Here is a 23,094-nt window from a genome sequence, read left to right as displayed (position 1 = left end):
TACATAATAGTTAAATGACTAGTTCAAATGAACATTAAAACCTTGTTTAAAAAAAAAAAAAAAAAAAAAAAAAAAAATATATATATATATATATATATATATATAAATTCCAAGGGCAGTATGTCTGTATTTACTGTTGACCCTTTCATCAAAGGAAATTCTTAAAGAGGTGCATTGTCTTTGTAGGTCTGTACAGAAAAATATGTGACATTATTTATCTCAAACTGGCTAACTGACAAACCTGGTGGAAAAGGTCAGGCAGGCCCCCTGTCATTAAACTGGGTAAATGGCAGTGGGCAGATTGGTTTATAACTGCACATAAAATGACAGAAAGCAAAGAAAGAAATATACAATGTGCATGGACTGACCTGTTTGGTGGTCACAGTCAACAAAGAGCACAACAGTCTCTGTGGTTTTCAGCAGTCAAAAGGATATAATTTGTATTTTACAACCTCTCCTTATTCAACAAGCTCTAATCTCTGTTAAAATTACCAGTTTCACATCAGTGTCCCTACAGGCCATGAGGAAATTACAAGCAGTTCTTTTTACACTGAGCCATATACAGTAATTACCTTTGCAAAAGTCTCTCACACTATGAATCCTGCACACATGCACCTTTCTCTTCAATATGCCGAAACCACTGTGCAACACACCCCCTTGCATAAAGACAAAAACCACGAGCTGACCGGCTAAAGGGTCCCTAAAAATTAAACAAACCCGCACCGCAAGTGACGATTCACATATGTAACTTAGTATTCGTATGGCTCCCCGGTTCTTTATTTAGCAGCAGAGAAACATTAGCTTGTGATTCCTTCGCTACAGCACGAAATCAGGTACAGAAACACCCGGAAATCCACAACAGTGTGGCCATTCCCCAAAGCAAAGCGCACACGACTTGTTATGCTACAAGTTTAAGTCAGCACCCGGAAACAAGCACTGTGTTCCATAATCTAACTGGGTTAATCATTATTCAATACCAGGGATCAATCCACTGCATACCGGGCACAGACAGGGGTGTGACAATACATGCAGGCAACCTGCAGCTAGCAGGAGATAACGTTAGGTGTCTCAACACAGACTAAACAATTTCCTCCAAGGCGACATGACACATCAAAACGAACCGGAATATGTGGAAGATTCGTGAAAACGGTCGTGACAAATAGCGTAGTTTTCATTTTCATACATCTGCGTTCAGTCAAGCTAGTATCGGATCTGTTAAGGAGGGTTCACTGCCCATGTCTACCAACAATAACACGGCCTCCCGACACAACCTCAGCCCGGGCGAACCAGGTTCCAAACATGGGCTCTTAGCAATGTTTTAAGCAGCGGCAACAGTCTACTAACATTATTATCTCATAATCAGTAAATACACGGGGCTCTCTACCTGTCTGCCGTGCCTGCAGACCCACAGGTCCCCGTGACGCGGATGCTAACAAAGGCCCGAGAGCTGTCTGGAGCGGAAGACCGACACAACGGGAGGAAGGAGGCAGGCAGCTGAAAGGGAGGCTGCTGCTTGAGTCTCACAAAACAGCCCTGCTTAAGCCTCTCTATAGCCACCGACACAAAAATACCGGCATGGAAGGATGAATAAATAATGTCTCGAACTATTGTGACCGGAGAAAAGGTGGTACTCACCGGCGGAGAGGGTGGATGGTCGCGGATTTCGGCCCCAGTTTCTCTCTGACACCCCAGGCTTTCACTCCGACAACATGGCGGCTCAACGGAGGAGCAGGCAGGAGCGCTGCATGACGGGAAGGGATGAGAGAGAGCGTGCGGTTCATTGCGCCAACCGGGAGGGGAGGGAGGGTTCATACCGGACCGGTCCCTTTGTTATGTTTGTGTAGTCTGTTTGTATTGTGCCATGTATTTACACTGAATTTTGTTATGCCCTCATTCACGTTATTTGTCATTAGAAAAAAAAAAACAGAGCGTTTTGGTCCGGTGTTTTGTAATGGACTGGAAGGAAGCGTTTGACAACCACAAGGAAAAATAACCAACGCTGTCAAACTCATATAAATAAAACAACAAAATGCATTAAAATGATAACATGGAGATTGGTTGTAGGCCGTGACAGTTAAAAAATATATATGAATGGAGGCTGTTTATTTTATGGGGAGACTACGTGTTGTTTTTTTTTTCTTTTCTTTTCCGGCGGCACACTGTACGCCAGGGTCTCTACGGTAACGGGGAGTCCGGCAGCCATGGCAACGTGCTGCGCCACACGGTCAGCGAGTGTGTGACTGGACGCTCCGTTACACCTCCGGAATGTAAGTGGAAAAGCAAAAAAGGGTTGGGGGGGCTTGTGTCCCAAAAAAACAAGGACACCCCGACGGTACCTCTGTGAAAGTGTGGCACCAACGACCCCCGGGGCTGCAGACTGGAGAGACACTGTCCCAGACCGGGGGGGGGGGGGTGGGGGGGTGCATGACGTAATGCAGATGCCTTTAAGAAAATATTGTAATCATATGGAAATGTGACGGCAGACAAATAAAACACACTGCATGGACCAGCAGCTATCAGATCAACACAGATTGTAACCATGAAGAATAATTGTAAATATGAGTCTAACCTGTGAATATCCAACTATTTCTGCAGTTACATCACTAGGCCATAACTGATTCAGGTGTCACCTAACCCACAAAAATCAGTTTAATCACTTTTTAAATATTGATCAGAATCTAGTCTTTTATATTAAATTGAAACACAGCAGGATCACATTGTCGTGGGCTCATCCTTTAATGTGAATGTGAAATGCATATAGAAAGTTTTCAGTGTCTTATTTCACAGTATAAGTCCAGAGTATACATTCACTTCCCTAATATTTGTCCACCACTTCCCCTTTTTTGGCATGAATTTGAAATGAATAAATGATTTAAAAATGTTTAAACACACAGTAATGACACTGAGGACACCAAATAACATAAAGCAAATAATAGAATTTCTCATATTATTAAGCTACACTTATAAATAAATAAATAAATAAATAAATAAATAAAAATAATTGCTTAGCTACATGTTTGTCACAGCATCCACTCATATGTATCTATAAATTGATGAACAAACAGAAGTATATCTAAATGATCTTATAGAAGAGTAGATATATGAACAGAAAAAAAAACAAATAACTAAATGGGAGAAAAATTATCACACATGCACATACAAAAATGACTATATAAACACTATATAGAAGAACAAAAAAGGAGGTTGGCTGCATACAGCACAAGCATACCTCTTGAATACATAAACCCTTGAGTCGCATAAGAGGTGAGAGGAATTCATCTGTTTAACTGTTTTAGTTCTATTCTGATCGGAATAAGATACTATAGCCAAAGATTCCCAACAGTTAACAGACTCAAAATAAATGTTTCACCATTACAAACATTAATCCAGTCCTCAACTGAAAGAGGTTTTGATGTCTACCACTTTCTTTTCTTACTTGCATTGAACATGTATTTATTTTCTAGATCTTTAATAGTATCATGTGTCAAACCCAAATACACAATGTCTTAAAACAGAATGGAGCTATTTTTGTAACACCATCTCCAAAAGAGTCTTTATTTATGTGTCCAGTAATACAAGATATGATAGACTTGATTCTGATTTGCCTTTTCTTCTCCCCAGGACTTCCATCCATTATGAAATATCTTTATGTAAGAAATTCTTCTTGGTGTTTTAAACAACCTTATTATATTCCACCTTCCTGCTGAATTCTCTGCAGGACAGAGTCGATTTCTATTTTTCTAATTAAATTTCTCCCATATCTATAACTGTAAAATGAAATTACATTTTCCCATTTCTCTTTTATGTACATTGTATCGTCCTCTTTTAAATCTTGTTAGACATTATTATATCATAGCTCATTGAGAAAACCTTCAAAATGCCTACAAGTCCTTCCTTTTAATAGTTCTTTCTATGCAATGACTATGAAGTCTTGTTCTGTTAACCCACAGATGTCAAACATGCGGCCCGGGAGCCAGATCTGGCCCTCCAAAGGGTCCAGTCAGGCCCTTTGGATGAATTTGTGAAATGCAAAAATTACACTAAGATATTAACAATCCTTTTAGTTCAGGTTTCACATTCAGACCAATTGAATCCCAAGTGGGCAGGGTCAGTAAAATACTATCAACAAATAAATAATGAGAACTCCATTTTTTTCCTCTTTGTAAATGTAAATATTTTCATGTATTTACACTAAAACAAAGTATAATTTTGCAAAATATGTGAATAACCTAAATAAATATGAACAACCTGAAATGTCTTAAGAGAAGTACAATTTTAACAATATTCTTCCTGTTACTAAATGTGTTGTGTATTTATAGATCCACTGTGATCTGTAAGTTATAATGTACATGTGTAAATGATAAACTGATTATCATAATATTGTTAAAATATTGTTAAAATTACTGTTATTTTTTCAGTTTGTTCATGTTATTCACATTGTTTGAAAGGATAGTTTGTAGATGTAAACCTTTTCATAATGTAAATTTGCTTTTTCCACTCTAAAACATAAAGAAAAGTTTGGAGTTGACATTATTTATATATTATGTTATGTATTTTTACTGGTTCGGCCCACTTCAGATCAGATTTAGCTGAATGTGGCCCCTGAACTTAAATGAGTTTGACACCCCTGTGTTAACCCATCATAGTTTTTGATACTCCTTCAGTATGGAGGTTTCTGTATTTGAACAGTTATTTTTCCAAACAGTTTTTCAGCCATACCACTTTCAAGCAAAGTAACTTACAACATGCAGTATTTTTTGGCAAAAATAAATTTTAAATTAGTTATTTGCATTAATACTGAGGACCTTTTACTTGGTATTATGTTGAGGAAGTCAAATAAATGTATAGGCTACTGCATACAGTATTATTAGTCAAGGGCTCTTATATTAAATTTCATTGTGCTTGAACACCCTTAAATAGTCTAAAATTGAATTTCTATAAAGATAAAGAAGGTTAAGTATTACAAATTAAATGATCAAACACAAGTCATATATCATATATGAATAATATCATAATTAAGAATAATTGTGTACATGTTTGAAGTGTTTCCATCTGAATAGGATTCAAATTAACTGATTAAATGGTCAGTGAATTCATTATTTAATCCTGCAGACACTCTGAGTCACAGTAAAAATGCTATTTTTGTACTGCTGGCTAGTCTTTGGATGAAGTACTCAAAATGACTTAATCAAATCCTCATTGTGAGACATGAATGACAACAATGTATTATTTGTATAATCTTCTAAACTAATCTGGTAAAAAATGTTTTTGTGCTCCATATTAATACAGTTCAATCAAAGCTGCAGTGAAAGCATTCGATGTATTAAAACCCTTTGTCATTCTCAGTGGGATGAATGTCATGTACAGCTGGATGTACAAATTTGGGCACTCCTTCAAAAATAGCAGAAGTTGGTTTTGTTTTTAACCCATAAAGACCCAAACAGCCACCGTCAACCAAAAGCATCTACTGATGTAAACTGTTTTAAAAAATCCACTAATCCTATCAATGCATGTGGATAATTGGTGTACAATTCAGTTTATCTTTTCATGGTCATCAGATATGACCCATTTGGATGTTCAGAGGCTCCGTTGTGAACATGGAAACACTGTCATCTTCTACAACACTGATTCACCAGTAAAACCCATGGAGTTGGATCAATGACAGTTGATGGAGACACTTGGTTTATGTTCAGTTCATGATATATTTTACTGAAAAGTTATCTTTTTCTTCAGTTTTCTCTTTTTGATAAAATGACCTTTGAATTCACTCTGAGTTTTCATGAGCATCTAAATAAAATATAGGAAACTAGAAAAGCACTCAGAGAGTGCAGACCTCCATCAAGGAGGATCAGCCCCCCCCCCATCACCACCAAAATTTATTCATTTATTCCTTGTCCCAGTATCAACATTTCCTGAAATTTTCATCCAAATCCGTCCATAACTTTTTGAGTTATCTTGCACACGGACAGACAGACAAACCAACGCCGGCACAAACATAACCTCCTTGGTGGAGGTCATTAAGTACATGATTTGCAGTAAAAAGTGTAAAATACATAGGATAATATTATGATCAATGGTGATAAGGTTAAATAGAGAGAACAATTCATTTGGGAACTGTCACAAAATTAGCACTGGGTCTTTATGGGTTAAAGAAAAACAAATAAACACAGCAGGATATGGAGAAAATTACAATATTACCAGTGATGTTAATGCATAGTAATGTTTTATTTAATAAATTGAGCAAAAATTTGTTCCCAAGTCTGAGATTCTTTTTACAAGTTTTCACAACCTCAGACTTTAATCGACTCATGAGGCATGTCAACGGTTGTCATTATTGAGTGTCAGCTGGTGTCAGTTTTGAGGGTTTTAGATCCTGTGACAAACCTTCATACCTTGTTCAAACACTCAACAGCCATGGGTTCCTCTAAGCAGCTGTGGAAGACTCTGAAAATGAAAGTTGTTGATGCCCACAGTGCAGGGGAAGGCGAAAAGAAGATAGTTAAATGTTTAAAGCTTGCAGTTTCAAGAAATATAATTAAAAGAGGGCAGCTGAGGGGAACTGTGTGAAAGTCTCAGAGAGAACTGCTCATAAGCTGGTCAGAACAAAACAAAACCCACTTCTGACTGTAAAGGACCTGCAGGGAAATTCAGCAGAGTCAGTGGTGGTGGTGCATCATTCCACTGTGCAGTAATATCTGAACAAAGAAGACCATCATGGTAGAATCTGTTTGAGAAAGTCCAACATAAAAAGGATTCACTGGAGCATATTGTTAGCCTCATAGCATAATTGCCAAAGTCATATTTTGTCCAAACTATGATATCTGTGTAACTTTACTCTCCTAACACTGCTTCATTATATGTAGATATCCCAATTTGGCCAAAAGTATGACTTAGGCAATTATGCTATGAGACTAACAATTTACAGAAACCGGAAAAAGTAAAAGTACTGTAGACTGATGAAGTTAAGATAGAACTATTTGTCCATAATCAGAATGAATATGTTTAAGGAAGAACACAATGACAACTGTTAAACTATACTAATCGGGCACAGGTGTCAAACATGCAGCCCGGGGGCCAAAACCGGCCCGCCAAAGGGTTCAATCCGGCCCCTAGGATGAATTTGTGAAATACAAAAATTACTCTGAAGATATTAATAATCAAGGATGTTCAAATCATTTTAGGTCAATTCAATCTAAAGTGGATCACACTAGTAAAATATTATCATAATAACCTATAAATAATGAAATTTTCCTCTATGTTTTAGTGTAAAAAAAAAAGTAAAATTAGAAAAAAGTTACATTTACACACTATCTTTTTACAAAAAAATATGAATAACCTGAACAAATATGAACAATCGGAAATGTTTTAAGAGAAGTATGTGGAATTTTAACAATATTCTGCCTGTTAAGTTGTGATGCACATGTATAAATGATCAACTTAGGCGTAATATTGTTGACAATGCACTTTTTTTCTTAAGAATTTTCAGGTTGTTCATATTTGTACATGTAGGTGTAAACATTTTCATAATGGAATTGTACTTTTTTTCACTCAAAAACATAGAGAAAACTTTGGAGTTGATATTATTTATAAGTTCTTATCCTATTATTTATATCACTTCACTGGTCTGGCCCACTTTAGATCATATTAGGCTGTATGTGGCCCCTGAACTGAAATGAGTTTGACATCCCTGTAATAGGGTGTCCAGACTTTTCACTTTATGAAATAAAAAGTTCCTATGCTTTAATGTTGTTGGTTTTTTTTGTGTCTTTTAAGTTAGTTTATGGTGGAAATGTCTTTATTTTCTGTAAAGCAATGGAACCTTTTTTAGCTGAAGGTCCCAGATATACATTTTTGTGTTTTTCACTCACTAAAACTACAAACAACTAGAAAAGCACTGGGAGAACACAGACCTCTGCCAAGCCCCCCACCCCATCACCACCAAAATTTAATCATTTGTTCCTTCTGCCAGTATCAACATTTCCTGAAATTTTCATCCAAATCAATCCATAACTTTTTGAGTTATCTTGCACACAGACAGACAGACAAACCAACACCGGCAAAAACATAACCTCCTTGGGGGAGGTAACTAGATCAGAGATGTCAAACTCCGGTCCTCGAGGGCCGGTATCCTGCATGTTTTAGATATTTCCCTCTTCCGGCACACCTGGGTCAATTAATGACCAGCTCATCATCACGCTCTGCAGAAGACTGATCATGATGTAATGGCTTCCAGGTGTGACAGAAGACGGAAATATCTAAAACATGCAGGATACCGGCCCTAAAGGACCAGAGTTTGACACCTGTGAACTAGATGAACTGCTATAACATCTTATAAACATAAACCATGAATTTCATATGTATTTGAAATGTTTCAGTATGCATGACAGCAATGAATGTAATGTTAGGCTTCTTACCATTCTATATTTAAGAGGTTAATGGAAAAAATCTGCCCATCAAGCATGTATGAATATTGGATATTTTACCATTTATTTATTAAACAAGATCCATAAATTTGATCAACTCTGTCCACTATTTTTTCTCTATTACATGGAGTTATGTCCAAAAATGTGTTCTGTCAGATAATAATAACCTTGACCTTTGACAACTAATCAGTTCATCCTCGAGTCCAAATGAATTTTTTCTGTTGTTGTAGGTAGAAACAAATCCCTCAAGTCATTCCTAAGGCATAAGGTCAAAGCGATCTTGACCTTTGACCCTCAAAATCTTTTGAGCTCATCCTTGTGTCCAACTGCACATTTGCACCAAATTTTGCACCATTTTCTCAAACTGCACCTCAGATATTGTGTGTTACATGTAAGTGGACTTCACAGAGGTACACTAATGACACATCAAAAAATATGAATTAAAATCCTCTGCCTCTTTTTTTTAAATTGAGGATACATATGCATATTGATGGGGTGCATCTACACCGTATAACAGAAGTCATGTTTAATGTAGAAAGTGTATTTTTATTATTTCAAACAGAACCTTACACTCAAAAAGGTCTTCACCTCATACCTGTGTCCCTCTTTCCCTCCTCCTGCCTCCCACTTACAAAAATCCACTTGTACTGTATTATTGCCATGCTCTGTTGATTCACTTCAGGGGTGTATGTTATAGTTAGTGAAGGGGGGAGGGAGGGGGGTGATAAGGGGGATGAGTTCACAAAGAGGCAGCCTCTGGAAATCCAACAGAGAGAACGAGAGAAACAGGTATGAAGAAAAACTTTGATGTGCATCCCCACCCCCCAGCTGTTCCCAACACCCCAGCAACCCACCCCAACCCAAATGTTTCTCTAAATGGAACCAACAAAACAATCATTGGCTGGTTATTTACATGCACAGTATCCCCGCTGCTCCCCCCACACACTAATGCCTGATCCCAAAGCCATCTGCAGCCCTAATCAACAGCTTTACATGTAAGCTGATTTGAGTTTTTCCTGAAAACAATCTACAACTGGATTTTCAAAAAAAAATATAAGCCACATCTTTAAGCACTTTCTGCTCCACCAGCTTCTGTTTGGTTTTTCTCCATGAGCCAGTGAACAGCGTAAGCTCAAATGTCAACACACTGGTTTCAACAGGCAAGACAAAAGGGGGAGATGGCTTTGGGAACGGGTCGTATAAGACTGCTCTAGTTTGACATCACCACATTCTAAAAACGACAACAGGTACGAGCCGTGCCTCTTTTTATTATGTGACCCCCACCCACCCCTCAAACACACACATAAGCACCCCAAACATTAAAAAAATCACATGGGTGCTGAGTGGTACGAATCCAGGGTTCTACCACAAAGCACCTGCTAGTCCTTGTCTGGAGTTACAACAGTCATACATATGCGTTACACACACAGACACACACATGTGGGAGTGTTGAGAGCTGGCAGTTTTAGTAGTGAAGTGTGTCTCTGGTGACATAACAGATGTGTCCACAGCTCTTTGTTTGTCGTCTTCCTCGCCTTTGTCTTATCGCAATACCTGGCATGCTGGTTCTTCCCTGAGCTCTGTACATTCGAATCAGGGCTGTATTTCATCTTCACACACGCACACACACACACACACACACACACACGCACACACACTCGCTCATTCACACATCTCATCCGTCCCTCTGGGTGGGGTTAAGTCCATTCTTCGGGTAAACTGTGACACAGAGTGAGTGTAATCAGGGCCACCACCTTTTTCCATCCACAGTGACACTGTCAGGGTTTGGCCTGAAGGGGGCGCTACCATGGGTTAACCAGCCCTGTGAACAGAGAGGATTCACACAGTCACAAATCAGTGCCACAATAAACTACACAATCGAATTCATGAAAATGTCACTCCATACAAATAAGATCAAGTTAAGTTAGGGATGTCAAACTCATTTTCTTTCAGGAGCCACATTGATTTCAAATGGGCTGGACCCGTAAAATAATAGCAAAATAACCTATAAATAATGACAACTCCAAATTTTTTTGTGGTTTAATGCAAAAAAAAAAAAAAAAAGAACTTTAAATTATGAAAATATTTACATTTACAAACTATCCAAACAAAAAAGGTGTCAATAAAGTGAAAAAACAGAAATTTCTTCAGAGAAATAAGTGCAATTTTAACAATATGATGCCTCAACTGATCATTTTACACATGTGCATTATGGATCAGATCTATAAAGGCACAAAACATTTAGTAACAGGTAGAATATTGTTAAAATTGCACTTAATTTTCTTTAGACATTTCAGATTGTGCATATTTGTTTAGATCATTCACATTTTATTGTTACAGGATAGTTTATTAATGTTAATATTTTCACAATTTAATTGTTTTTTTGCACTAAAACAAAGAGAAAAAAACTGGAGTTATCATTATTTGAAGGTTATTATGTTATTATTTTACTTGAGATCCTATTGTTCAGTATGTGGAACCTCAATTAAATGCCCTGTTAAAATCTTCAGAGGAAATTTTACACTTCTGTGGGCCGGAGTGGAACCTTTGGCAGGCTGGTTTTGGCCTGTGGGCCGCATGTTTGACACCCCTGAGTTAAGTTAATTGTGTTTTTACTGTAATGCTTTGCAGTCTTTGGTTAAATGTGCCATTCCCCAACTCACACTGTGTTTTCTTTTTAGATTGCCAGTTAGAGTAAAAAAACAAACATATAGTGATCCTTTACTATTTCTAGTACACTGGCAATGACTGAGGATGGATTGTTTTATTTACAGTTTGTTGTTTGCTCTGTTTTGCTCTTTTTTGTTTTTTTCTATGGTGCTAGCTGCGTTTAATTTACACCCATGCTTACTTAAGATTTATTTAATGACCATTCACCACTGCACGTGTATTATATTGAGAAAACTTTAATAAAAAGATCTTGATAAAAAAAACAAAACAAAACAAAACATGAGTTCATGTCCTTAAGAAGAGTTTATGAACGCTGACCTCAGCAAAGCCATGTGAAATGTAGAAAAGGAACCTCAGTCGTCAAAATATACAAGACAAAATTATGTAAAAGCTACAAGATGACTATGACGTAAATGATGCAACTGGATGAAAATGACGTAACGTGAAGAAAATGATGAAAGGGACAAAACAAGATGAAAATCACAAAAGATGAAAATGATGAAACAACAACATGAAAATGTAACAGGATGTAAAATGTAACAAAATCAAAACAATGTAATGATTTAAAAATATGAAAATGATGAAGCTGGTTAATGTGTGTTTCAGTCTGTGTTGTCACATGTACAATACACTGACAAACAAATAAAGATTCTTCAAGTTGAATACAGTGAACATGTGTTTCTCCAGTTAACATGACCTGTCAGCGTTAGAGGTACTTGTTGATGTTTTCTGTCTCTGACACTGTGGGATTTAACTCACCCTTGTTTAGACAGTGAAAAGGTCAGCAAAATACAGACTCTATGGTCATTCATGATGTATTTTTGGGTTCTGCAGTGACTTATGCTTGGTGGAATATTTGGGTTAAAGGTCCAGTGTGTAAGATTTAGACAGGCTTAGGTGGATCTAAGTTCAGAACAGAACCTGAAAATGAGGATAATTGTGTTTTGTTGCCTTAGAACACAGGTGTCAAACATATGGCCCGTGAGCCAAAAGCAGCCCGCCACAGGGTCCGATCCGGCCCTAAGGAGGATTTTGTGAGATGCAAAAATAACACTGACGATATCAACAAAAATTTTATTTCAGGGGCCACATTGAGCCCAATCCGATCTAAAGTGCATCAGACCAGTACGATACCACCATAATACCCTATAAATAATGACAACTCCGAATTCTTCTCTTTGTTTTAGCGTAAAAAAAAGTAAAATTAAAATGAAAATGTTTACATTTACAAACTATCCTTTCACAAAAAATGGGAATAACCTGAACAAATCTGAACAACTTGAAATGTAAGTGCGCTTTTAACAATATTCTGCCTGTTATTAAATGTTTTGTGTATTTGTACTGTGATCTACAAGTTGTAATGTATATGTGTGAATGAGAAACTGACGCATAGTATTGTTAAAATTGCACTTATTTTTCTTAATAAATTTCAGTTTTTTCATGGTTGTTCATGTCATTCGCATTTTTTTAAAGGATAGTTTGTTGATGTATAGATTTTCATAATGTAATTTTACTTTTTCACACTAAAACACAGAAAAATCTGAAGTTGACATTATTTATAGGTTATTATTTTACTGGTTCGGCTCACTTCAGATCATATTGGGAGGATGTGGCAACTGAACTAAAATGATTTTGACACCCCTGCCTTAGAAGGAGCCCTTAATATCTCCAGAGGGGACAGGGTCGCCTCTATGTTTCTTCCTTTTCTTATTTTTCCTGTTTTATAGCATCCAGTGTTAAAGTGCAATAGTGTCACCAGAGTTATTATTGCTTTAGCTACAACGCCCAGAAGGGACAAAACAAACACTAAATGTTAGACACTGAACATTTAACTCAGCAGTTTCCTAAAGCCTGAAGAAATAATCCTGAAATTGAGGTTTTGTCAGTTTGTGATTTGGTTTGTGTACCGCACACCGACATTAGAAAACACAAACTTATGTATTCAATATAAATACACTATGAATGACTTACTTATCATGACCTGCCTATCACTTTCCAAAGACATTCACACTTATTCCACAGGTCTTTTATCTCCCATACTGACGCTTAAACATACTGTTGATTTACACCTTCACAGTCAGGTCTGGATCAGCGTCGACATCTCTATTGAATTTCTTGAATCACAGACCTATTTAGGGCATATAAATATCCTATCTGACGCTCACAAATGTGTGATTAATCCTTCAGTAATGTTTTCTTGTAATTTCTACAGAAAAAACTGTTACACAAGATCCTGTCATATTTTCCAATGAAAACAGCTATTAATTTTTTTATTATAAGTGAACACAGCCAGAACATTCATTAATGGATTTTCATCTGTCTTATTCTGCTCCTTTTTGACCTGAATCAGCCTCAAGGAGCAAAAATATGTAGCATTAGTGATAAAGTTGGTCATTTTATTTAGTGGGATCATCTTGAACTAGGCTATAGAGTCAATCAATAATACAGCAAACCATATTTATAAGACAATTACCTCAATTCTATATATATGTTTTTAAAAACACCGTAAATGTTAATGAGCAAAGATTCAAAACATTAAAATATCTGATTTGATTGATTTAGTGATTTATTCCGAACATGCAATGAAATTTAACATATATGCACTTGCAAAACATACATAATAATACAAATATCAAGAATCATAACAATCTTAGTCAGAAGAAAAGCACAATAATTTCATTTACATGCCCAAAAAGGGGTGGGAAGAAGTATAACTTAAAGTCATACATAAACTCTAATGTAAACTGTACATTTCTATCAATGTAGTATTACTGTTTAGTCTTGAAACTTTGATGAATTACACAATATTTGTTTTGTCTTTTTTTAAGAGGGTTCCCACATACTTTTACACAGAAAATCAGACTACACAACAGTTCACAGTAATCCTCCCATATCAAATCAATATTAACATCATGTACACCTATACACAAATATGTAAATAATATGTATACATGTACAAAAATGAGTAATATAGATTCTGTTTTATATTTCCAGTTCACTTTTGAATATTTCTGCCTGCCATTTTGCACTTTGTTTTTTGTATTTATGCTGCTGTAAATACTGTAATTTCCCCTACAGTGAACTAAATAAGGACATATCTTATCTTAAAATACTCAAACTTACCCATAAATTGATTTTTCATACATTATGCTGATAAGAAGCTAAAGGATCGACTGTTGTATGGAGAACGGGTGGGATTAAATCAGTTATACTTCCTCCCACTCCTTTTTGAATGTGCGAATGAAGTCATATTTTATGTATATGTTTTTCATGCTTTCTTGCAATCTCTTTTATTTCTAAGGACTAAGTAGGATTACTTTTGTTTTGTAGCATATTCAAAACAAACTAAACTGAACTGAATTTTCAAGAACTGATAATATAATTTCCATGACCTTTATGTACAGGAATAGTTGACCTTAGTGAACTGTTGTATTGTAATTATTGTATGAAAATTAAACAGTAAACATTTTCATTCTCTCATTCTTTGATATTTTTGCAAAGATTTCAGAATTCAAATAGTAAAAACAAGTTAGTTAAACTAATAAGTTATTCTCTAAAACTAAAAAGTAAAATATTAGATCCAAAGTGACACAATAATCCGTTGTTTGTGGATGTGGATATTGTCCATTTTTTGCATCAGGATAAAGAAATGCCTGCCTTAGAATTAATTCATTTACTGCTCTGAAAGTATTTAATTTATTTCAATGAGACAAAGCAGAACATATGCAGAGTGTAGAGTGTCTATATAAAGACACTCTGCATCTTCTACATCCTCATTGATGTTGAGTCTCTGCAACTGTACATTATCTCAATCAATCAATCAAATTTTATTTATATAGTGCCACATCGTAACAAAAGTTATCTCATGACACTTTACATATAAAGCTGGTCGAAACTTAGACTTCGACAAACTTTATTGTCCTTCACAAAGTGTACACAAAACAAAATTTTGTTGCATTTGGCTCGGGACAAGAATCAAACCAGACTCTTAAGCTAATTTACAGACAGCCAACAGAATCCTCCAGGAGCAAACACAATGTGAAAATGGTGAGGAAAAACTTCCTTTCAATTTCATTGCCCTAATGTTAATTGACGTCCCCAGAAAACCAGTTTCTCCCCAGATCAGAATGAACATCATAGGTGGTATTCTTATCTCCCTACAGCTGATTTCGCCTAAAGGTGAGGAGTTTGCATCCATAAAACTTCCACTACTTTTCCAGGACTTGATTTCAGTTAATGTCATGACTTTTCCCGGTTTTTCATGATGGTGAAGCCTCTGTTTTAAGTAAAATTACAGCTATTCGTATAGGGGAGTTATCCTCATACTTTATTTCACATTCTGTCTTATTATATTCCTATCTTCCTGTGTGAGGGAATGTTGATTTGTGCTGTGGGACATAAAGGATCCACCACCTCCTCAGTGGGATTGTGAATATTTCTTCTGCTGCTCCCCAACGTAATAGAAATGCAGCAATAAATAGCTGGAGTAGCCCTTCAAAGGGACTCAATGATAAGAAGGTAATAAAATCCAAAGAAGGAGAAGAAAGTAAAGTTTTCAGAGCGTTATATTTAAAGACTCACGTGTAAAGCGGCTGCAGTTGCAGATGAGAGGACTTCTGAGGAGGCTGGTAGCCATAAGAGTCGAAGCCACCGATGAAATCAACTTCAGACACAAATGAGACAGAGAAGAGATGACATCATTCCACTTTCCTCTCAAATCAGTATCGCTATACCCAGTGTTTCATTTCTAGCTCGCATTCTACTTTGATAAGAAAATCTATTGAAATATCAGATTGTATCGCAGTGCTTTCGGCACGCCACGAATATCACTGTACATCCATTATGACATCAGAATGGGCAGTAATGCACCCATAAATCACCTTCCTCATCGTCTCTGTGTCACTGATACATTATTCTAATCTTTCTCAATTGATTTTCAGGAACAAACTTACAGTATGTGATGTCAGTTGATAAGGAATAAAGCTGCAAACTTCCAGCATTTATGTGTTTACTCCACCGATTATTGAAAACATTATGTAAACAGCTGTAAGCTTCTGTACACTAAATAGTTACAGAACTGTTTCTCAGGATCTTGAAAGAATGAATATATGATACGTTATGTCAAGGTGAAGGCTGCAGTTTTATTATGATATTGGAAACCAATGTATCTATGCTTGTATGTCATTGATCTGCCTTGGCGGAGGTCTGCGCTCTCTGAGTGCTTTTCTAGTTTTGTATATGTGAACATAAGTACTCATTTCATGTAAATAAAAAAAAAGTTTTCTTTGTCAATGAAAAAAAACTCCTTCACTGTGGAAACATATGAATAACAACAGATTGTTCATAGAGAGTAATGATATTGCACATTATTGTTTGATCATAAGAACATATATATAATTGTCACACAAATGTGTTGCTGACATGGTTAAATAAAATAAATTCAATAGGTAATCCAATGCAGACATGGTCAGAAAATATGGACTTAATGAATAGTCACTGATCGAAATATGGGTGATTAAAAATGGGATGATATCTGAATGTATTCTCTTTGGTAAAAAACTTTATATAACATCAGACCACATTAAAAGACGCAGATATGTTGTCAGATGCTAACCAAATCCATTTATGATAATCGATGAACCCTCACAATTTCACACAGTAATATGACCTTTCAGTGCTGGTTTCACTAAATGTTTTAGGACATCTGTCAGGTCTTCCACAATTATTACATAATCATTATATCACAATTATTTGAAATAATCGTGATTAGTTTACCAAATAGTGATTGCAATTGTAACTGTCTCCACTGACAAGAATAATAACAGTAAAACTGAGAACTAACCCATTTTAATGTTACTTTCATATTGTTTACCACTGTTTAACTGGTGCTCTTCCAATGATATCATATCATTACACCACTCTATATCTGCTCTGACGCAAAATGCAAAACTAGTAGTTTGTTGCTGTTGATATTGCACATATATCCAGTGAACATATTTAATACAGTAATTCCGTATCATGTTTTGTCTTGAATTTATATAGACTGTAAAAAACTGTAGTGAAACTGTGAAGTGTTCATAACAATGAAAAACACAGATTTAATTTTTTGCTCAAACCACCCAGCCCTAACAGTAAATATAAACTATTATTTGACTTATATTAACAGTGGAGGCATAAAGTTAACAGAATAGACAACAACATCCAGCAGAGTTAGTTGTTAGCTCGAATGTCAGTATTTTAGCAGCTCTAACATTTATTATAAAAGAAATCAAAAAGTAATGAATGTAACCCCTATGTCACACCACCTACATGTGCAACGATATTGTAAATATGTAAATAATATTTAAATCAAAATGTATAGAAATATTTATACTAATAGCGGATTTATTTTCCTCTCTATATTTCATGTTTCATTCTTGTATGTTTTTCTGCCTGTCTTCTCTGCACTTAGTTTTTATATTTTGCTGGTTTTAACAGAGACATTTCTCCATGGTCGGATCAAGAAAGTCATATCTTATCTTATTTTAATGATGTAATTAAAATTCATCTGTGACCTACAACAATTCAAAAGTAACAGATTTAACATTACAAACTTAACTTAAACCTCGTGGTCTAATGTCTTTTTAGTAGTGTTACATTTTCTTGTCTGAATGAGAGTAAAACACTAAGAGGCACAGACAAGGAGAAGCATCATCCAGACACACAGATGGCACACACAAGATGACAGACACGTTGCGAGCAGACAGATGGACGGACACACACTCTTGACAGTGGGAATATTCTGGGCAGACACGTCTCTAATACCCCCCGCAGATGGGAGCGCTCAGATCACCCACAGGGGAATCCTCAGCAGTATATATGGCTCAGCATGACTCAGGCTGAGAGAGGACAATGAAGCGGCACAAAACCCGTCTTGATATCGTGTCACAAGTAAAACCTAATCGGCTGAACAAGGTGACGGGAGAGGATAAACAAGCTCCACTGAGAAGAAGGTAAAAAAAACAGGCACTCACAGCTGTCCTCATCATCCTGGAAGACTTTGCTCACGTAGCAGGCGTACACAAAGCCGAAGAGCTGTTCGAGGAGGCAAAATAAGAGATAAATGAGCAACTGCCGCTGATGTTGTGGAGGCTGAGATTAAGAGCGTTTGTCTTAATATAAGATGATTTATAAGAGTGCAGGTCAGGAATAAAGCAAAATCGCATTTTTATGTTGTTTTTTTTTTTTTTCAAATTCCCGTTGAGTGTATATGTGTTTAGCGGTAATGGAACAGAAGCCCAGTGTGTTTATGTATTGTTATTTGTCCTATGAGAGAGCGTAGGTGAGGAACTTACAGCCAATAGGATCTGAATGGCTGAACTCAACACCTCGATGTACTGGTAGTCAAGGAGACACCCAGAGACAGTGATGACATGGTGGTCATCAGGGGCAATGTGTGAGTCAAGCACCGGCGTTACCAGGCAACCAGGGCCATGCTCCATCCACCAGGAACGATGAAGGGATGTGTTGAACGTCATGAGAAAGTCCCTGTCCTAAAAATAGAAACACGCATTATATGAACATATAACATGTACATATGTCCTGGTCCTGTTGGGGATGAAGTGTATGATGATAATGATATATAATGATAGTTTGAAGATAATCAGCTGATATCTCTGCCGTCCCCCCACAATAGTTCGACTGAAGAAACCAGATTAACTGTTTAACTGAGCTTTTTTTTTTATACTTTATTTTTATTTGTTTTATCAACAGACAGTACAACACAGAAACTAGGGGTCACTGGTTGAACACAAAATATTTAAATGACAGACAGTAGTAATTATACTTTGTTTTGTTTATAGTTCAGTCATTTTCTCCAGTGCTTTATGAAGATATGTTCCTTGATCCGTAGGTAATAAGTCAGTCTTTCCATAGAGTTGAACTGAACATTTAAGTAATAAATGTGTCAATAAATCAGTCTGAATCACTAAACATCAAGCTCAAAGTTATTAATCCATCAATGCTGAAAAGCTTAAAAGCCTTATATTGTATTCCAATACTGATAGTTTAAAAACATCCGATCACTCATATTGATTCATCAGTCTAGTCTATCACTCAGCTCTAAAGCTCACTTTACCTGAGACAGGTTTCCAACTTCCAGGTAGAAGCAGATGATGAAAGAGTTCCAGCCCACCCAAAGGACCAGCCATACTGCATACTGCCAAACAAACACAGGAATCAGGTGTTTTTTTTAACTACATCACACTGGGCTTCATTGGTTTCAATAAAGCTGATGGTGAACAGGTGCTGTGGCATCATTAAGAGTTGAAAGATATGTACTCACAAAGATGAGGTATCTGAAGCGGAACTGCACCGTGCCGAACATGCCCAGGATGACAGCCATAATGTGCAGGAAGTTGGCCAGGATGGGAGCCCACTGGTAGCCCAGAAAGTCAAACACCTGCCTCTGAAGGGCTGCCACCTACAGGGGCCAGCAGAGGGGGGTCACAGGAGACCCGCGCCCAAGGAGAGGGGTAAAATAATACACAACAACACAAACAAGTGATGCCACATGCAAATAGACAGAGAACAACATGCCCTGTAATCAAGTTTACACACACTAACACATAGGCGGTGACAGGGACACACATACACAGGTCTGCCGCAGTTGTTTCCATGGTAACTGCCTGGAGCACCAGCCAGTCCAGTGACTGTAAAAGAGGAGCAACCCCCCTAAAAGCTCCCCCAAACTAATGAGAATCTATGGACTCAGTCCTAGTACCACACACACACACACACACACACAACACACACAACACATCAGCACAGCAAACAATGGCCTCACACTGTTCACTACAGGAATAGCTCATACTGTCTCATATTACACACTTATTACATTTTAGAGCAATAGTCCCCAGCTATTTTGAGACACGGAGCAGCTAAGTTTGCCTTCAGAATGGAGACCAGATGGTAAACACAGTCTCCTTGTCCCTCTTGTGCTTAACATTCACAGGGTTTTTGCCAGATTGGGGCTATCACCCTGCCTTCCACAGACACGCAGACCACCCTGACACCAAAAGCGCCCCCTGCCCGGCTCCCTCTTCTTCAAAGACACACACACACCCTCGCCTGTAATGTGGCATGGAACCCCAGCAGCTGCAGCTCAAAGCCCTCAGAGGGACTATGCAGAGAGGGGGGTTGGTGGACAAAAATGTCTGATTACAACGTGCGGGTCTATAGCACGCTGCTCTAATTATATCTTCATAGTAAGTAGAGAGGCAGCACTCTCACACGCACACCACACACACACACACACACACACACACACACACACACACACACACACACACACTTACCAACTGCAGTGAACATATCACCAGCAGCGTGCATCTTCCGTCGCACTTCCCCATCTTGGAGGGCTCAGGACGCGGCTTGGAGCCGCGGAGGCTCCGGGGGAATGAGGGGTCCCCGGTTAGATCCAGACTGCCTGGCCGTCTCAGATCACACCATTCCCGGCTAAATAGACCTGCCCACGGCCTCCTCCTCCTCCTCCTGTAACACTGGCCTCGCTCTTCCCTCTCACAGTGACTGACCCATCGCGGCAGTGGGTTTTGTCGGTAAATACCAGTAATGGGGTGGTTTTCAGAGGGGAGAGGAGAGGTGAGGAGAGGAAGAGGGGGGCGTCCACTTCACGCCGGCCTGCTGCGGTCCGATCACCACCGACACCCGGATCACCTCGGCCACACCTTCCGGAGAGGGGACACACAAAGGCACAAAGAGAGACGGAAAGCTGTCATAATGTGCCCCAGGCCACAGACAGAAATGAGCATCATATGATACCGGATCACACGGGGGCGGTGGGGAGGAGGGGGTCGACCCCGCAGTGTTACCACAGCTAACGGTTGGCTACATGCGTTCGGCTACGGACACAAAGCAGTCCGTTGTGACTCACGGTTTTCTAGGAGCGAAGGAGTCCTCCTCACCCCCCCACCGCCGCCGCCGCCGTCCCGATCCTCCTCCTGGAGCTGTTCAGGGAATGGAGTCTAGTAACCGGGCAGACCCGCTCACCGGTACCGGAGAATGGGCTCCTTACGCTCCGTCTCGCAGCGTCTTTTGTCAACAATCGGGGCCGGGGCGGGCGCAAGAGGAGCCGGGGGGCAGAGGCAGAGAGAGAGGGAGGGAGAGAGAGACGAGGGGGTGGGGGCTCTCAGTCACCGCGACCCCCTCGAGGAGGAGCTGCATGGAGGCTGCAGACCAACAACGTGCGTGCGCGCGACCGACCGACAGACTGAGCAGCCCCGCGAGGCGCTCTGCGCGAGGGGAGCACACAAAAGAAACGGGGGCTCGCGGCGGTGAGGGAGGCTCAGACAGCCCAAAATAACCCGGACACGGACCAGCGGAGAGCCGGGTCCGGCGGCGCGGCTGCTCTGCGGCGGCCTGCGGTCATCCGGAGCGGAATAACACTTTTAACAGCCCTGTTTAATGGCATCCAACATCAGTAGGTCCACTTATAATAAACACAGCCTGTCACAAGTTAAACAGATAGCACTGATGGAAACACCAGATAACACTGACTGCTGGGGTTATCTCAACACCAATGACAATCACTGAAAAATAAAACCACCCAGTTACTATGAAAAAGAATGATACTGAAAATAGTTTAACAGACTTTACCTGTGTCTGATACCTTAAGATACCAGACTTCACCTGGCCTATATAAAAATCATTCAGTAGGAGAGCACGTATTCATTTACAGGCTGGGCATGGATTAAATGTGTGCTTTTCCAGAGGCTACATTTCTAAACAACTTGTTAAAATATCAAGAAATGCAGTGTTTTCAGAATGAAAATAAAAGCTAAACCAAATTCACATTCGGTTTTAAATACTACAGGGTACCACACTACACTATTACATTGTAAACAGTTAGTTAATACATTAGTAGTCTTAACAAATATTAGCAGAAAGAAACTTTGTCATTCATTGATTAAATGTGAGCCCACTTCAGGACGAAAATGTCTCACAATTCATATTTGTATTTTACTGTTAAATCTAACTTTGCATTTTTATTCATTGACTTATACACTTATCTTAGTTGAATAATATTTTGACCATTTTAAAAATTTCTTGAAAATATAATAAAATTAACTCAAATTGTTTATCAAAAATTAACTACAAATTTGATTAAAATAATAATATACAAGGACTTGGCACTCCAGTTTCATTGTACCGTGTATTTAGTATGCCTGTGCAATGACAATAAAAATTTATCTTATCTAAACTGATATTTGTGAAATATTTCAAAATGTTTCACAAAAATCTATCTAACTAAATCTAACATTTTCTTAGAGCACATTTGGTTCTTTAAAAAAAAAAAAACACTTTAATCATTGGACAATTTTAAATCAACTAGATTCCTACTGATTCTATTTTTTAGGTGTAATGCTCTGAGCAGAAAGACTTTCCAAATCAATATTTAGTGGAATAAGCACTCATGCCTCTCAGCATGTTCTCCACTAGTCTTTCACATCGCCGTCGGTGCTTCATACCACCCCTGGAGATAAAATGTAAGCAGCTTGGCTTTGTTTGATGGTTCGTGACCATCGATCCTTCCTCTGCATCACATTCCGAAGGTTTCCAATGGCGTTCAAGTCTCTTCATTTTTTTCCCTAGACCTCTATCTAATATTTAATTTGTGCTGCAGAATCAAATCCCCACTAGGCTCAGCAAGCACACTCAGAAAAAAAAACTTGATTGCAATCAACCACAAATACCTCTGTAGGCTAGGGCTAATTACTAATGAATTATACATCATTACAGAAGACTAATCGGATGTGAAAAAACCTCCAGCACTTAAAGAGGTAATTAAAAAGACTGAGACAATACACTGATAGAACACTCATTCATTTTTAAAGGAAATAAAGGAAAATGTAAGATTTAAACAGTTAAATAATCAGATCGTATTCTGTGGTTATTCACAAGAGCATTTTGCAGCCCTCCCCCCACCCAAAAAAAAAAAAAAAAC

At 38.1% G+C, this 23,094-nt stretch overlaps 2 protein-coding genes across 7 annotated transcripts in view; both read right to left on the bottom strand.

The window, feature by feature from the left end:
• Window positions 1-1,759, bottom strand: part of pum1 (pumilio RNA-binding family member 1) — a 32,890-nt gene extending 31,131 nt beyond the window's left edge. For all 4 annotated transcript variants that reach the window (XM_030147266.1, XM_030147267.1, XM_030147268.1 and 1 more), the window contains exon 1: window positions 1,636-1,759. The gene's annotated coding sequence lies outside the window, so the exon portion shown is untranslated. The remainder of the gene's footprint in view (window positions 1-1,635) is intronic.
• Window positions 1,760-9,073: 7,314 nt separating this feature from the next.
• On the bottom strand, window positions 9,074-21,285 carry nkain1 (sodium/potassium transporting ATPase interacting 1). 3 transcript variants are annotated; one of them, XM_030147316.1, is made up of 8 exons: window positions 21,025-21,281; window positions 20,429-20,818; window positions 19,417-19,554; window positions 19,210-19,290; window positions 18,428-18,625; window positions 18,107-18,167; window positions 15,675-15,756; window positions 9,074-10,245 (listed from the first exon to the last, which is right to left on the bottom strand). In XM_030147316.1, exons 2-8 carry the CDS (start codon window positions 20,480-20,482, stop codon window positions 10,236-10,238), a joined length of 624 nt encoding a protein of 207 aa, XP_030003176.1. In that variant the 5' UTR covers window positions 20,483-20,818; window positions 21,025-21,281; the 3' UTR covers window positions 9,074-10,235. The 3 variants fall into 3 exon arrangements, with proteins under 3 accessions (XP_030003176.1, XP_030003177.1, XP_030003179.1); XM_030147317.1 differs by having other exon boundaries at window positions 21,141-21,280; XM_030147319.1 differs by lacking the exon at window positions 9,074-10,245 and having other exon boundaries at window positions 15,671-15,756; window positions 21,025-21,285.
• Window positions 21,286-23,094: the final 1,809 nt, after the last annotated feature.

This window comes from Sphaeramia orbicularis, chromosome 11 (genome assembly GCF_902148855.1).
Source record: "Sphaeramia orbicularis chromosome 11, fSphaOr1.1, whole genome shotgun sequence".
Classification (NCBI taxonomy): Eukaryota; Metazoa; Chordata; class Actinopteri; order Kurtiformes; family Apogonidae; genus Sphaeramia; species Sphaeramia orbicularis.
The sequence above is the reverse complement of the archived record's forward strand: the minus strand, read 5'-3'. Positions and strand labels throughout refer to the sequence as shown.

Coding starts and splice junctions, on each gene's coding strand:
- nkain1 (XM_030147316.1), bottom strand. CDS start 20,482: ATGGGGAAGTGCGACGGAAGATGCACGCTGCTGGTGATATGTTCACTG. Junction 19,555..20,428: donor TGATATGTTCACTGCAGTTG/GTAAGTGTGTGT, acceptor TGGCCCCTGTAG/GTGGCAGCCCTTCAGAGGCA. Junction 18,168..18,427: donor CCATTCAGATCCTATTGGCT/GTAAGTTCCTCA, acceptor CTCCTCGAACAG/CTCTTCGGCTTTGTGTACGC.